We start from the raw sequence: 17,420 nt of genomic DNA, 5'->3' as shown, positions 1-17,420 counted from the left end.
CACAGATGCCTGTTCAGGTTGCAAATGTCCATGTCACTTCTTCTACAGAAAAGGTCACTGGATGTGGTGGCTCACACCTGTAATCCTAGCACTTTGGGAAGCCAAGGCAGGCAGATGGCTTGAGCTCAGGAGAGCTTGAGACCAGCCTAGGCAACATAATGAGACCTTGTTTCCACAATAAATAAATAAATAAACAAACAAACAAACAAAAATTAGCTGGATGTGGTGGCATGTGCCTATAGCCCCAGCTACTTAGGAGGCTGAGGTGGGAGGGTCACTTGAGCCCAGGAGGCAGAGGTTGCAGTAAGCCAAGATTGTGCCACTGCCCTCCAGCCTGGTCAACAGGGTGAGACCCTGTCTCAAACAAACAAACAAACAAACAAAAAAACAAAAAACTGTAAAGATCAACTCTACTTTTACAGTGCAATCGCAACTCAAGAAACCCTGGTAACTTTCAACAGCAATAAAACAAGGTTTGTGAGCTTATGAAATGATCTAATATGCAGCTTCAGTGGCCTCTTACAGGATAATGACCCCATCACCTCTTCATCTGTCTGACTACTCTGATATCAAAAAAAAGGGGCTGGGCACGGTGGCTCATGCCTGCAATGCCAGCACTTTCGGAGGCCAAGGCAGGTGGATCATGAGTTCAAGAGATGGAGACCATCCTGGCCAACATGGTGAAACCTTGTCTCTACTAAAAATACAAAAATTAGCTAGGCATGGTGGCGCATGCCTGTAGCCCCAACTACTCAGCAGGCTGAGGCAGAAGAATCGCTTGAACCCGGGAGGTGGAGGCTGCAGTGAGCCGAGATCACGCCACTGCACTCCAGCCTGGAGAGAGTGACACTCCATCTAAAAAATAAAAATAAAAAATAAAAAATAAAAATAAAGTGGGGGGACAGATCCAGTTTGTCAGAGGAATTACTTTAACTAGTTGAGTCCTTCACTATATAAAAATGTTTTACTTAATATAACTATTCAAAATTAAAAGCTAAAACCCCACCAGAATGGTCTTTCAACAAACTGAAAAATTTATCAACAGTGTCTTCTTCAAGTACTCTGCAGTCTAAGTTTGCTTTTTGTTTGTTTGTTTGTTTTGAGATGGAGTCTCGCTCTGTTGCCCAGGCTGGAGTACAGTGGTGCCATCTCAGCTCACTGCAAGCTCCGCCTCCCGGGTTCATGCTGTTCTCCTGCCTCAGCCTCCCAAGTAGCTGGGACTACAGGCGCCCACCACCACGCCTGGCTAATTTTTTGTATTTTTAGTAGAGACGGGGTTTCACCGTGTTAGCCAGGATGGTCTCGATCTCCTGTCCTCGTGATCCACCTGCCTTGGCCTCCCAAAGTGCTGGGATTACAGGCGTCACCCACCGCGTCCAGCCTGCAGTCTAAGTTTTAAATGAACTAGTTCTAGAATATGATGTCATGTTTATCCACCAAGTCATAAAACCTCTGTAACACCCCCTCATAGAATTTTTGTACTAGGAATTACCTTGGAGATCATTTAGTTCAATACCTTTAGTTTATACACAGAGAGGTGGTGGCCCAAAGAATTCAGCTGACTTACTTGATGCTCTTTCTTGTGTCTGACAATGTTTCTCCATACTCTCAGCACTTTAGAGGTTAGAAGAACCTAATGACATCTGTGGGAGGCAAAAGCTACTCAACTATTTTTACAGAATCCTGGAGCAGAAAGGTCTCTGAGGTCACAGAGTTACAAATTCCTATCAAATGATTCAATTCTGTCTACATCATCCCTCAAAATCAACATCAAGTTTACACAAACATCTAAATAAGAAACAGCATACTCCATTTTTTAAAATAATCACAACTTTTGGGAATGACTCTCATCTTCTGATCTGAAAGCTATCTCCAGTAACTTCTTACTGGCCCTCCCGCTAGTCTTTGGAGTTAGGAAGACTGACATAAGCAATGTAAACACTTTTCTATGAGAGTTTCCACAAGCAGAAGGACAATGACCCTAGGCCTACAAAGCATACACATCCCCAGCTTATTTAATCAGTTCTCCTAAGACCTGCTATCCAGGCCCCTCACTGCCACAGCTGTCATCTACGTCATTCGTAAAATGCGGCACCCAGAAGTGGCTGGGAATGGCCAGATCAGTCCTAAGTGTAAAATCACCTCTCCTGATCTGAGTGCTGCATATCTGGTAATTTAGCCTACAAATAAACTGCATTCTGACAGATATGTTATGCTGTTGGTTTAAACTGAGTCAACTAAAACTATGAGGTGAATGGTGTAAGTCTCTTTCATCCTGTGCTGAAGAGGCTGGATTTTATCTATAGTGGGCTTCCCTTCAACTGTTTCCCCGTTATTCAGGTACTCGCGAAGTCACTGACTCAGGCAGGCTCTCGACTGAAAACGGCGACTAATTCTGTTCACTCCACATCCTGGACTGTCATTCTCCCTCACACCACAGAAATCTGTTTCTTTCATAAGCTGTGGATAAGGTAGAATGTGTAAACTACTCCCTGATACCAAGTTTCCAGGTAAAAAGCACTGTCAAAGTTGACATTGTTTTCCTTAAAACATTAAAAAACCCACACGTTTACACAGAAAATCAATATAAAATCATCAGTAACTTGGTCCTTTTTTTTGGGTTAAGGTTTATTGCTTCAGTCTCTTTCAAAGAATTTTTTGATACTTAAACCTTTACAGAAAAATTTATAAAGTTCCACAGGTATCAACAATTCATAAATTCCAAGGGGCTTTTGGATAGTCGTTTTTTGTTTTTTTTAAATAACTATAAAAAATTTCACTTCCCATTTAAAACAAAAAAAAAAAAGTGCACACACGTACACGAGACGAACTGCTCATTACATGCTCAGTCACAGGGTGACAGAAAAAAAAAGTCACCACCATAAAAGGATGTCTGCATAGTCTCTCTTAAAACAACATGCCACAGTTAACTTACTTCAGTTTGGACAAGTACTGACAGCTACTACACAGAGATCCGAACGAGTCACTGATATGTAAGTACAAGATCTTTTGCTTTTTCAACAAATTTTTTTAAGAAAAACTTTAAAAGCCTAAGTTTTAAGTTAAAGGTAAAAAGGAAAAGAATCTATTTAAGAACAAGCTACCATCACTTCTAACAAAAATTATACTAATAATGTAAGTTTAGACTCTCTGCTGACTGGTAGGTCTAGTTAGTTCTTACAAAGCTGAGTGAAAGCGATGGGTCCGCCAGAAATATCTTTGTCAAAAAATAGGGCTTACTTCATGTACTACTGTATAAACTCACAATGACAAAAAACAGTATCAAGCAAAACTATGCAAATAATGCCAATATTTCAGGATAACTTAGTATGAAGGAAAAGGAACAAAGTTATTTTAATATAGAATATTCCTACACTATAGGAATTATTAGAAATATAAGATTATTTCTCAGGATGGAATCTCAGTGGTAGAATTCCTAGGGCAAAGGATATATTTTCTAAAGCTTTAGATATAATATGGTACTTTTTGGTTTACAAAAACATTTTACCAATTTACCCTCCCACCAGCAAAGAGTACCAATCTTTGCTTTTTAAATGCTAAATACTACTAATTAGATAAGTGAAAAAAAAAGTCTGTTGTGTGGTTTATATTTACATTTAGTTAGACTAAACATATGTTTTCTATGTGCTTCGGGGGGAAAATCAAAATGAATTCTATGCAGTGCTTTGGCAACATTTATGTCCAGGTTGGGAATGGTGGTAACAGAAACTTGGCAAAATAGAAGCTGTGAAGAGACTTCCTTTAAAGGGGGGTGAGGGTTTTGTATATGTGTATTTGTGTGTGTGCTGGGGGAGGGGGAGTAGTATTTTGGTTTTCTGGTGTCACTCTGAATACAATATAGTGTAATAAGAGCAAGGGCTCTGAAATTAGGCTCAAATGTAATTTACAAGCTGTGTGGCCCGCCACGCAAGTTACCTAATACCTGACTTCAGCTGCTTTACCTGTAAAATGGGGAGTATTATTACTGCCAAGTCCTTACAACATTGCCTCTCAATATAAGTGCTAAGAAACTGTCTCCTACAATTCTTCTCCCAACCCTCTGGCCACTGACGTACCAGAGGGAGAATCCAACAGATATGTTATGGATATTTTACATAAAGACCCTGAATCTGGCTGGGCGTGATGGCTCACTCCTGTAATCCCAGCACTTTGGGAGGCTGAGGCAGGCGGATCACCTGAGGTCAGGAGTTCAAGACCAGCCTGGCCAACATGGTGAAACTCCATCTGTACTAAAAATATAAGTTAGCCAGGCATGGTGGCACTCACTTATAATCCCAGCTACTCGAGAGGCTGAGGCAGGAGAATCCCTTGACCTGGGAGGTGGAGGTTACAGTGAGCCGAGATTGCGCCACTGCACTCCAGCCTGGGCGACAGCGCGAGACTCTGTCTCGATAAATAAATAAAATAAATGGCCCTGAGTCTATGGATGATCACACATCTAACTGTGCTTACTGGTAGGACTCCACACTTCTTATATTTTAGCATGTTTTCTCTCTGGGGGCTCACTGCACTTTTTGGACATAAAACCACAAAAAATATGCTACTCCACAAAATGTTCACTCACATGTTTATGTATCATGTCAGTGATAATGGTGATGATCCCCTGCATAAATTACTTTCATCTGGCTTCCTAGAGCTAATTAGTATCATGATCAGTCACTTAATGGAATAAATATTAACTCAGGTTGCTATATGACTTTAATTCATTTATTTATTCTATAGATATTTAATAGATATCTATTGTAGGTTGGTTCTGTAGCATTCTATGGGATAAAATGTTAGATGAGATCAAGTCATCATCCTTAAGAAGCTTAAGAGCTTCGCACCTAACAAAGCCGTTTACAGGGATGCTTTTCTCTCTGTTATGGTTAAGACCTGCTGGAGTTGTTAGGCAGCCCTGGACGTGGCCTGTGTAGAGGACGTGTGGTGTCCTCCGGTCTGGGGGGTTGATCACCTTCCCAAGAAGTCTGGGTATCGTATAAAATGAGATAACGCAGGTGAAAATCCTCTGAAAGCTGTGACAGTAACACAGATGCCTGTGGTGTTTTGGAAGCCCAAAGAGATGAATAAAAATGTTTTGTTAAATCTCTGCAAATATCTAAAAAGTAGTTTTAAAATCAATTAACAGGATAAAAGCCTATTCTAGGTATTCACCATATTTTTTCAATTGAAATTTCAGTCTAAATTGCTTTATTATTAAAATATTGTTAAAACAGTAAAGTCTAAATCCATTTATAAAATCTTTACTTACTTTAAAATATGCTACAAATAAACTAATAAACTCCTTCATTTGAATCAACGTCTCTTTCTCCCTGCCCCCATTCCCTTCCCCAGCTCTCCCAGTCTTTCTTGTTCAGATAGGTATGAGTTAGTGTACGTTAAGGTTTTGAGATGCCTTCCTATTTTACTTGTTTTCTACCCATAATAACAGATCATGTCGGACACAGGACATAAACTGTATTGTACTGAATGTGACTTCTGAAGCCAAACCGCCTGGATCTGAATCCTGACACTTAACAGCTAGGTCTTTAGTCACTTAAGTGCCCTGGTGCCTCCGTTTCACCATCTGTCAATCGCCTGGATCTGAATCCTGACACTTAACAGCTAGGTCTTTAGTCACTTAAGTGCCCTGGTGCCTCCGTTTCACCATCTGTCAATGGACTTGTGAAAGTTCTGAGAGGATTCAATGAGTAAACACACATAGAGTGCCCAGGGCAGTACCTGGAACACAGTCTCTGCTTAGTAATTTTGGTGATTATTATTCATCAAGGGCTTACTGTAGTGTAATAAAGAATCTTTCATTAAGGATTAAGAAAGCTGCAATGTTCCTATTCTTTAATGGGTATTTATTGAATATCGATCATACATCACCTAGAGATACAAGAAATTAACACCACAGGATTCCCACTCACCGTACTTCACAGGCTCATGGGAGACAGGGAAGAAAATCAATGATACAGACACTATGACAGAGCACAGCACCCTCACAAATACAGCCACCCTGCCCTTCAGAGGATGGAGAACAGGAACACTCCTGCGATACTTAGAACTAAGCCTGGAAGGAAAGTAGGAGCTGAGGATATAGGACAGGGGCCAGGAGACATCAGACAGAGGGAAGAGTGTTACCAGGCACAGAGCTGTGAGGGAACATGGGACATCCAAAGGTTATAAGTAATTTTGTATGGCTGGAGCCAGGGCACGATCAGGAGAAGCTGGCCAGCAACCCTCCTGAAGAGGGAACGGAGCTCAAATCATGAGGGAACTTGTGAGTCATGACACAGATCTTGTGGTTTGCCTGGGGTTGGATGGGCCCCGTTTGAGAGCCTGGCGGGAAGCTGCTGCCGTGGCTGTGGGCAGAAGGGCGGGAATGGCACACAACAGGCAGACAGACAGACACGGATGTGCAGCAGAGCACAGGCTGAGGCACAGGGACTGCTCGCTGACTAGTGGCAGCAGGTGATGGAGAACATGGAGTCCTGGGCGCCTTCATGAACCCTGCCTTAAGTACCCCAGTAAGATCCCTGAACGAATGACTGAGTTGATCTGGAATTTGGTTTATCCATAAAATAACGATATCTAATGTTCCTCCCTAATTTCCATGTGATAATAGAGACAAAAACAAAATTGAAACTCCTTGAACTTGAAAGAGAAAAGGTACATATGATTTCCAGAAACATTCAGGACTCAGCGGAAAAATATTAAAGACACAGAGCTTCATTATAAAGAGCCTTTTTATATTACGCAGTTAGTTTTCCCACATGTTGCATCCTACAAATCATGCCAGATAGAAACAGAGAATATCTTTCTTACACTAAAATGAGTATTATGGTGGGATTCTTAGTTTCTTAGTTCTCTAAACATATGTCATCTTCATCTTCAATAACTTCCATACTTTTCAATATAAAAGCCACCAAAAGCCACACAGGTGGCTTTTACTAGTGAAAGGTGAAAGAAAATAACTGGAATATGTGAAACCCCAAATACGCAAGTGGGTGTTCAACCAAAGAATTCCTGCGCTCAAGCACCTTTCCATCATTTCCAAGGAACGCGTCTATGAAGCTGAAGTGGGTCTTCACTGCACATTCACCGGGTTCGGGACACATATAAAGCACAGAGGAAACGGCAGACTGCTAAACACTTTTTCTGTCTTGAAGAGGTTTTTCTGTCTTGAAGAAGGTCTCTGTGCTTGGTCCTGTAAATAGCCTTTTGCAGATCTATTGGGAGCTGGTCTGACCCAGGCTATGCAATGGGGTCAGCAGGCCGGTCACAGAGCTCCTCAGTAAGGCTGCCTCTACTAAGTCCCTCGGCTAGTCACACTCCATAAGCCCCCCAGGAGGCAGGGGAGGTCCCCCAAACAGATGGACCACAGTCAACTCTATGCTGAATATCACTCTGGTATGCGTGATTTTTTGAAAGGATATAGGGAATATTGTTCTCAATCTTTCTAAAAAATGAATCATGGACCCAGACATAGCTATCAATTTAGGACTCAAAGTTGGCTGGGAAAAAGTCACCTTACATTGTACAAAGATGTATTTAACCAGGCCACAGAGGCATGTACTGACTACTATGACAGTTGGTTAGCAGTGTATTATTAATAGAATGGACAATCTGACTTTATTAATGAAGCACCAGGAGGCTCTGATTATGCTGGTCATATTTCCACAGCAGTGCAGGTTCCTCTTGCATACCAGGAATGCATGTTTCCCACTGTCCATTTTACAGGCAAATGGCCCCCATAATACCTCAGATGATGGTCAGTGAAAAAGGTGGTAAGAAAAATCACTAATTGAATGCTAGGACCCAGAATGTGTGACACTGGGCCAAATTTAGACGTCCCTGTTTGAACAAGAAGGTGTTTTCAAGTAATTGACAAATACTTATAAAACCAGGTAACCAGAGGAAGAAGTAATGATTTCTTTCTTCCGTGGAGCAGGTTTATTCTCAAGGGAGCTGAAACAGTCCTGGCCTGCCGTCTGATACATCTGTGCTTGTCGTTATTTCCTCAGTAGAACCATATCCTTATAATTTCAATTAATCCCGAGCTTTCGTCTCCCCTCTCCTTTCCAGTGATTTCATTTCTCCCTGCTCCAGAAATTTTTCCTCAGTCTTAACCTTTCCTCAAAGTAGTCAAAGGACAGTGTATCAGAGAAAGAATCAGATCAAACAACACTCATCACTTAACAATATACACATATCATTAGTATCTGTGTGGCCGCATCTGGGTGGCTCCCCTGGCTGTTTTTGAAAGTGAGCTTCTGTAAGTTCCTCTTTGGTACATTTGCTGTGGGCATGTTGATTCAGGTCACCTCTCTGTATAACCTGAGTCTAGAGCAGACTTGACCTACAGAGAAGTCACCTCCAATTGGTGATCATCTCAGCACAACTTGACCCATTCCAGTCACTGCTAGTGGCTACATTTAAACAGAATTCCTAGGTAAGCCCCTTTTCATTCAAGGTGTTATTATTAAAATAAATAACTATTAGAGGGCAAAGGTGACATTTCAGCAAAAACCAAAAGCTGTTATTCTAGCGCCAACTAAATCCCCGAATATGGTAAAGATTTTGTTCTGTTTCTGCCCAAATTAAAGGCTGAGAAAACACTTTAATTACTTGAGCGAGTAAATTAGGACCACGGAAGCTACATGTCCTCTGTGAAAAATCACAAATCCCTCCAAGTGGGTATCTAGGGTAAACATTTCCAGAGCGCAAACTACATCAGTGCTTCGACAATTTTCTTAGATACTAAATAAATGAGTTTTGGGGGGCCTTTTATTTTTTTTTCCTTTTGTGGCTAGAAAGAACCTGTCAGTGCATGTCAACATGTCCGGTTATGCAAAAATGAGATGATAATATCTCAAGAAGTGTTACCAACTCTATTAGCAATGAAATACATTCTAGAGAAAAACACACACAGGCTCACTTCCCAAAGCATAAGTAAAAACACTTTGGAAGATATTTTGCTTAGGAAGAAACTTACTGTTTTACACATGTTAGGATAACAGTAAAGTTAAAAGGACTAAATACTGCATTACAGAGGCAAAACTGGGATGGTCTCCTTGTTTACCAATAAAAATAAGAGAATGCTATAGATGGCTTCCAGGGTGGCTCCCAGCAGAAGGCACAGGAGCCTTGAAGGCCGACAGAGCCCTGTTCCACAGGTGGAACCTGAAAAACGATCCAGGCTTCCTGTAGCCCAGTCATTATCCACGCCCTCCAGGGCAAGGCCTCCATCCTGACTCCTGTCCCTCAGTGCGTGCAGCACGAAGGACGGCTGAGGGGCCACGTGCACCTTTTCATTAGAATGCATCATGAGGAAGCTCTAATTCTGATATTAGTGTTCTAAAGAAAAAATATTTAGAACAAACATTTATTTGGGTTTTTCCCTAGGCAATACAATGATACATGATAATACTTTCTAGTATACCTCAGTGTATATATCTTAAATAACATGTCAGAAGCTGCTGCCTAATAATTAAAATGTAAAATACTTAAAATATACTTAAGAATAAATTTTCTACCTGAAAATGATTAAAAGATAACTATACTATCCAAATATTGACACTGGTGCACTGTAATGCACAAAGTGAGCAGAATACTGCTATGTATGAGGAGGAACCCAGCACATACTGCTGTGTGTGTGAAAGAATCCCGAGGAACACCTCACTCAGATAACAGCACATGCTCAGCGCTGTATATCCACCCTTCAGTTCCAGACCCTCTGATACAAAAAGGTACCATTTCTGCATTCCCAGCATCTAGCACATGGAGGCACTAACAGCCATTTTTCTGCTGAATAAAAGAATGGACTTAATTCAAGTTTCAGAAAGGAATCCTTAAGATGATTAAAGGAAGATATAAAGTAATATCTCTGAGGGAAGACTGTAATAAATTGAGACTGGCTGATGTAAGAATGGGATAGTAACAGTCACGCATATGAAAGGATTTTCCTCTCAATTTGGGATCATAAAATTGGCTAAAACTACTGCATTAATAACACAGGATAAATATAAGCAAGAACCAAAGTGACATATTAGGTCTACCTAGTGGAATCATCCTTTAAGAGGTTACTAAACATCCAAATATCCAAAGCATGCATTTACCTTTACCTAAGATCATTTCTAAGCCATCCCACTTACATGTCCACATTCTGCAAATGCCTTTCTTTGGCCACCTCCAGCGCACAATGATGATCAGTTAAGGACCCTCAGCAGGCTACCCCTTGGGGCTCAATGATGTGTGGCCACAAGTGGCTTCCCACGTGGGAAGGCACCTCTTGTTGAAGTGGGCACCCCCTGCGCTTAGAAGGAATTGTCCCTTTGCTCTGGAGCAGCTGGGCCATGTTGCGCATGTGCCATGATTATAGGTGAGGATGGCCCTTAGAGCCTAGACCACTTTGAAACCACAAGCCTTCAGTTCTTTAAGGGCAGCATGAAACAGCTGCCTGTGCAAAGAACTGAACAGAGGAAGAAACCTGAAGCCAGGTCATCACAGAGAAGGATCCAGCATGGCCTTTAACCCCAGCGTGGTCTTTAAGAACCACTCCAATTTTTTTCCTGTGTAAAATATAAAATTGGTATTTATTGTCAGTTTCATCACCTGGTAAGTAGGTAAGGGGTAGCAATGCTCAAGCTTACAGGACTGCTGTGAGGTTTCTACATGATGACACAATGCAAAGGTACAGAACTAGTAAGTTAATGCAGAAATCTGAAAAAGGAACTCTGAAGGGCAAGCTTTGAAAAGCATGTCGGCTAACAAGGTTTTTACAAGAATAGGTGAACTAAAATTTTCTTCCATTAAAATTTTTTTTACCTATTTATTCATTCCAGTCACTGAACAGAAATGAACATTTTGAATAGATATGTTCAGTATTAAAAATCCAGAATATATGAGTAAAGCTCCAAAATTACTCATACAAAATTATGTTTTGGCATACAGACATCTTTCTGTGTGTGTTTGTGTGTGTGTGTGTTCGTGTGTGTGTATTTGCTTCCACATCCCCCAAAAAAGTGGCATGTTGTATAATCTGCTTTCCTCACTTAACATAATTTCCAGTCAAGAAACAGGCATTTTCATGTTGCCATTTTCAGAGCTGCACTGTATTCACTGCATGGCTGTATTCCTGTATTCCACTGTATGGCTATGACATAAAATATTTAATCCCCTAATGAAAGATATTGAACTGTTTGCAAACTATGTTAAACATTCTTGAACTTTGTTCTGAAACTCCTGCAATCTCTGGCTCTCCTAGATGCTGCATCTTATTTGGTATTGCAGTCAGACGCACATTTGTATATAAACTGGCAAGCAACGGCACCTTCTCCTCTGAGTCTTACATGAGTGTTACTTTCCTAATTTCTACAATAATAATTATTCATATGGAAGATTTGCAGACTCTACAGTGAAGTTTTTTTTTTCCCGTCATGTATTTTAAAGGCAATTCCCATGAATCTGCTTATAAATACTCAAAAATATACATTCAGATTTTTGGGAAAAAAACATTTTCATAGAACTTAGAAAAACATTAATAAAAGTTATTGTTGCCTATTCCAAAGCTGCAACCATTGCCTGGAATTTTCACCTCTCCTTTGTGTCTAGTCTTAGTTCCTGAAAAGCTGCTTCTCACACTAAGCTTTTCCCAAGTAAATGGAAAAATCTTTTTATACTTTTATTCCACAGTGCAATCTCTATGATTTTCTATTTAAGAATCACTCCATTTTTTTTCCTGCACAAAATATAAAACTGATATTTATTGTCTTTCCTATTTCACTAATTTCCGCAATTATCTCTATTGTTTTCCTCTACTTGCTTTGGACAGTTATTTTCTAGCTTCTTGAACTGTGTATTTAACACATCTATTTTAAATCTTTTCTTTTTTAAATAAAGGCATTCAAGGCTTTATATCTATCTCAGATTGCCTTATCTGCATCCCACAGTTTTCACAGGTAGTATTTTCATCATTTAGTTCTAAGCATCTGAAAATTTCCACTGTGATTTCTTCTTTAACCCATGAGTTCCTTAGAAGTGTATTTTTTCATTTCCAAACTTTCCTTTTATCTTTTTATCATTGGTTTATAATTTAGCTGCACTGTAGTCAAGCAATGTGATCAGAAAATAATTATTTTCTGAAAGCTTTGAGTCTTCTGGTGACCTAGCACATGGTCAAATTTGAAGATACGCTCATGTGTCTTCAGTACAAGTTCTACTAGCTTTTAAATCATGTTGAGTAAATCTCCTAAGTCTTTAATCTCTTTTTTATCTAGCACATTATAATACAAATGTGTTAAGATCTACCATTATGGTTGTGAATTTGCCAATTTCTCCTTCAAATTCTGTCAAATTTTGCTGTTACATGCAAATTTCATGATTATTTTTATATTCTTTGTAGACTGTTCTTTTTAACCTTTGTAGTGACCCTCTATATTCCTATTAATATTGAATTTGCGTTGAATTCTATGTTTTCCATGTTAATACTGCCATTCTACCTTTTTATTGGCTGGGATTTGCTTGGTACATATTTTCCCTTGCCTTTATTTTCAACCTTTCTGAATCACTTCGAGCTGTATCTCTTCTAAGCAGCACACAGCTGGATCTTTTTTTTTTAAATCTAAACCGATAGTCTCTGTCCTGTAATAGGCAAGCTCAACCCATTTAAGTTTGTTGTGACACATCCCTACCCTCTTGTGTTTTCTACTTACCATCCTCATTCTTTGCTGTTTTCCCATTGTCTCTTTTCTGGATAATAAAACGTTTTATTTCCATTTTTGCTCTCTTTTGCTTTAGGTTTTATTTCCATTTAGGTTATAATGATTAACCCATCAACACTGTACAGAATGCATACCTCTAACATAACATGACCACAATCCTCTGATAACCCTCAGTGTCTATGAACATCAGTTTTAAGGTTGTTAGAATGAAGTTCCTGAGATCCAATTCATTTAATACAGCAGGGAGAGAAGCAGATTTGCAGACAGTGCTTTTAATCAGGGTAGAGATAGTCTTTAAGGAAATACTGTATATTTCCTTAAATATACAGTAGCAACATCACTAGATATGTTGAAAGTGCCCCTCAATTTTGGTGACTTCCAGGTGAGATTTACATACACACAGTTCTATCAGAGGAATTATTTTTCTTCTAAAAATAATCACACAGGATTTATTGCTCTGCTCTTCCTGCTTTAATCAAAGTTTACCCTCATCTACAGAACCTTATTGTAGGAGTTTTCCATTTTTCAGTTTAGGACTTAAAATTTCTGTCTCAACATTATTTATAACAAGAAAAGAATTGGAAAGAATCTAAAAGTTTATCAAGGGAGTAGCTAAGCAAATTATGCATTGACACACTGGAAAACTGTAGAATATCTATCAAATGTTTATATAAAAGCTACACATATGACAAATATATACATTGCACTGATATGAAGATGTTTAGTGAACAAAGCAAGAAACAAAATATAATGTGTGATGCTTGCTACTATGTGCAAAGGTAGAAGTGTAGATTGCACAGATCCATGGAGTACTTGCAGATTGATAGTTTTAAAATTTAATAATTTCCCCTTGAAGTAGCTTAAGTCTTTTTCTCTCTCATTTTCTTTATCTTTCTTCTTTTTTTTTGTCATTTTAGTCATGGTTGTTGTGGTCGTCTTCTTCTTCTTTTTAAAAAGAAAATCTAACTTTCAGTTCCTAACATGGACTAAGCTTATTTCTCAGACTTTTAGGTTAACACAAATCAGATCACTGTGGTAAGTTCGTATTTCACTACATAAATGTGGTGACTGATTTCATTTCCTGGCAGTGATATGCATTTGGTTAAAAAAAAAAAAATTCAACTGAAATTAAATTTAAAAGCAAAGGTTAATGCCTGTCTGAAATGTGGGGTGCTTTACTTAACCAGACAATGATTTAAAAAAGGGAAGGGGAATTTCTGCCTAAAAAGTTACTGCATTCCCTTCTGTCACAAAAACGCGTTTGCCCTATTTAATTGGTTCTGTTTCCTTTGCCAGAGCTTTGCCAAAGTCAGCAAATTGTGAGAGTAAAAACATAAATTTTATTCTGTTCTTCCTGTTATCATATATTTAACCATATTATAATTACAAACTGTTAAAAACTGCATGTCATGAAATGTTAAAACTTAGATATATAAAAGACAGTTTGGACTGCTTTGATAGATTATTGAAATTTTTTTTAAACTAATGAGTAATCAAATTGAATACATATGCTTTTACTTAAATGACACTTCTTGGTTTTTTCTAGACACCTTGACCACCACCAATGGATATACAAATGGCTAACAATTTTACTATGCCCTCTGCACCTCCTCAGGGAAATGACTGTGACCTCTATGCACATCACAGCACAGCCAGGATAGTAATGCCTCTGCATTACAGCCTCGTCTTCATCATTGGGCTCGTGGGAAACTTACTAGCCTTGGTTGTCATTGTTCAAAACAGGAAAAAAATCAACTCTACCACCCTCTATTCAACAAATTTGGTGATTTCTGATATACTTTTTACCACCGCTTTGCCTACACGAATAGCCTACTATGCAATGGGCTTTGACTGGAGAATCGGAGATGCCTTGTGTAGGATAACTGCGCTAGTGTTTTACATCAACACATATGCGGGTGTGAACTTTATGACCTGCCTGAGTATTGACCGCTTCATTGCTGTGGTGCACCCTCTACGCTACAACAAGATAAAGAGGATTGAACATGCAAAAGGTGTGTGCATATTTGTCTGGATTCTAGTATTTGCTCAGACACTCCCACTCCTCATCAACCCTATGTCAAAGCAGGAAGCTGAAAGGATTACATGCATGGAGTATCCAAACTTTGAAGAAACTAAATCTCTTCCCTGGATTCTGCTTGGGGCATGTTTCATAGGATATGTACTTCCACTTATAATCATTCTCATCTGCTATTCTCAGATCTGCTGCAAACTCTTTAGAACTGCCAAACAAAACCCACTCACTGAGAAATCTGGTGTAAACAAAAAGGCTCTCAACACAATTATTCTTATTATTGTTGTGTTTGTTCTCTGTTTCACACCTTACCATGTTGCAATTATTCAACATATGATTAAGAAGCTTCGTTTCTCTAATTTCCTGGAATGTAGCCAAAGACATTCGTTCCAGATTTCTCTGCACTTTACAGTATGCCTGATGAACTTCAATTGCTGCATGGACCCTTTTATCTACTTCTTTGCATGTAAAGGCTACAAGAGAAAGGTTATGAGGATGCTGAAACGGCAAGTCAGTGTATCGATTTCTAGTGCTGTCAAGTCAGCCCCTGAAGAAAACTCACGTGAACTGACAGAAACGCAGATGATGATACATTCCAAGTCTTCAAATGGAAAGTGAAATGGATTGTATTTTGGTTTACAGTGAAGTAAACTGTATGACAAACTTTGCAGGACTTCTTATAAAGCAAAATAATTGTTCAGCTTCCAATGAGGATTCTTTTACATTTCTTTCACTGGGCACCTTCCCATCTCCAACTCGGAAGTAACCCCAAGAGAACAACATAAAGCAAACAACATAAAGTACAATAAAAATGAAAATAAATAGTTCATTTTTATTTGTAAACGAATACACCAAAAGGAGGCACTCTTAATAACTCCCAATGTAAAAAGTTTTCTTTTAATAAAAAATTAATTATTAATATTTCTTGCCAACAAATGGCAAAAGAAAAAGGACTGAATAGATTATATATTGCCAGATGTTAATACTGTAACATACTTTTTAAATAACATATTTCTTAAATCCAAATTTCTCTCAATGTTAGATTTAATTCCCTCAATAACATCAGTGTTTTGTTTTGTTTTGTTCTGAGTCATAAAACTTTGTTAAAGAACTCTTTTGGAATAAAAAGCAGGATGCTGCAAAGTTATAGTCTGTCCCTCAATGCTCACTGTCAACTACCAGCGGGAGTGTCAGGGAAAAGATAATTGGCAATAGATAGACTCTGAATTGCAACATTATAAATAATGACGATGACTGAGGCAATGAAAGCACTGAGCTTTTCCTGGAGCTGCCAGCATAGTTTTTAAGGGCCTCTGCTTAGCAATATGAAAAAGACTTTATGTGGAGGTGCCCATTGGGAGGAGGGTCTACTTGCTAAATTCATCTTGGGAATAAAAAACATGCATATATGATTGGTTTTCTTGGGATCGCTAGGGGATCATTTCTCTTTTCTTCCCCCAAGCTGTTAGTACCCTACATCTGTATTTCAGTGGTTTGAGTTATCAAGTAGGAGAAGAGTGGTGCATGATAAGCAGTGGAAAATATAGTTGCTGCTTGCTTAAATATGATAGAGAGTAAAATGCAAACTTACAAAATTAAGCATCTTAGGATTCTTTACAATATTATATACTTGCTAAAATAAGTACCTTAGTAGGAGTACCAGGACCTTTCCAAGTAGTCAACTGGTCTGCCAGTTCAAATTTGTTTTATCCCCAAAACTACCCCAATACAGTATTCTCTTTTGGCAATGACACCAATTTTTATAATGGTAGATAAAGAAAATGTTAATTCTGAGTTGTACTTTAAAAATTTTTTTCAGAAAGGGGGTCTCGCTCTGTTACACTTTAAATTTTTAATTGGACTTTATATCCTGAAAATATTTTATTTAAAGTTCTTGCCTTACTCATTTTCAACTTTTTCTCTGTAAGAAAATTAATCTTAATGGTTGATTCAACACCATTTACTAATATATTCAGATCTGCATTACATTTATTTCACAAAGAGCCACCTGACTTTAAAGCCATTGTCAAAAATAGGCATTGGTCTTCGTAACATCTTATGTAGACAGGTGAGGCAACACGGATGAAAGCCCAAATCTTAGTGCCTTTCCTTCACTCCACCTCTAAACTTTCCCAAGTGAAGGAAAAGAAAGGGCAAAACAACAAATTGTATGTAAGTTGGCACTTAGATAGTCATCTGAGTTGGATCTCTAAAGAGGAAGCATTGTGAAGACTACTAAAGGAAAACCAAAAAGAAAGCTTCCTCCATTTCAGAGCGTCTCTGTGGTGCCCTGGTTCTGTGACTACACTGGAGTAGAGGCACTTTCTGGGATGTATGAGCCAACATGCTCTCTGAGGGTAGGCAAGAGTCCTCTCTGGGCTAATGGAGTCAATTCTTAGGATCCTGCAAACAAGAGAGTAAATACCTATGACATTTGACAACAGAATAACATTCTTTTATCTGTTCAGTTTTCTGCCTCTTCCTCCCTCCACTATACCACAAATCTATATAAATGATTTTATCCAGTCATCAGCAACCATACTGCCAAAAAGGTAAACTCTAATCCTATCTCCAATTAATGTTTTCTTATAAGTCTGTAGTCCAATCAAACTCAGCTAATCACTCCCCTTAAAGGCTGCCCATTCTACTCACCAAGCCAC

The 17,420-nt window shown here is 38.9% G+C and overlaps 2 protein-coding genes across 7 annotated transcripts in view; one reads left to right on the top strand and one right to left on the bottom strand.

The window, feature by feature from the left end:
* Window positions 1–17,420, bottom strand: part of UBAC2 (UBA domain containing 2) — a 189,865-nt gene that overhangs the window by 76,862 nt on the left and 95,583 nt on the right. The window lies entirely within an intron of this gene.
* On the top strand, window positions 2,939–15,903 carry GPR183 (G protein-coupled receptor 183). Its single transcript, XM_005586155.4, has 2 exons — window positions 2,939–2,993; window positions 14,275–15,903. The coding sequence occupies exon 2, from the start codon at window positions 14,293–14,295 to the stop codon at window positions 15,376–15,378; it is 1,086 nt and encodes a 361-aa protein (XP_005586212.2). The 5' UTR covers window positions 2,939–2,993; window positions 14,275–14,292; the 3' UTR covers window positions 15,379–15,903.

Source organism: Macaca fascicularis, chromosome 17, assembly GCF_037993035.2.
Source record: "Macaca fascicularis isolate 582-1 chromosome 17, T2T-MFA8v1.1".
Taxonomy (NCBI): Eukaryota; Metazoa; Chordata; class Mammalia; order Primates; family Cercopithecidae; genus Macaca; species Macaca fascicularis.
Note: the sequence above shows the minus strand (reverse complement) of the source record. Positions and strands in the feature narration are given on the sequence as shown.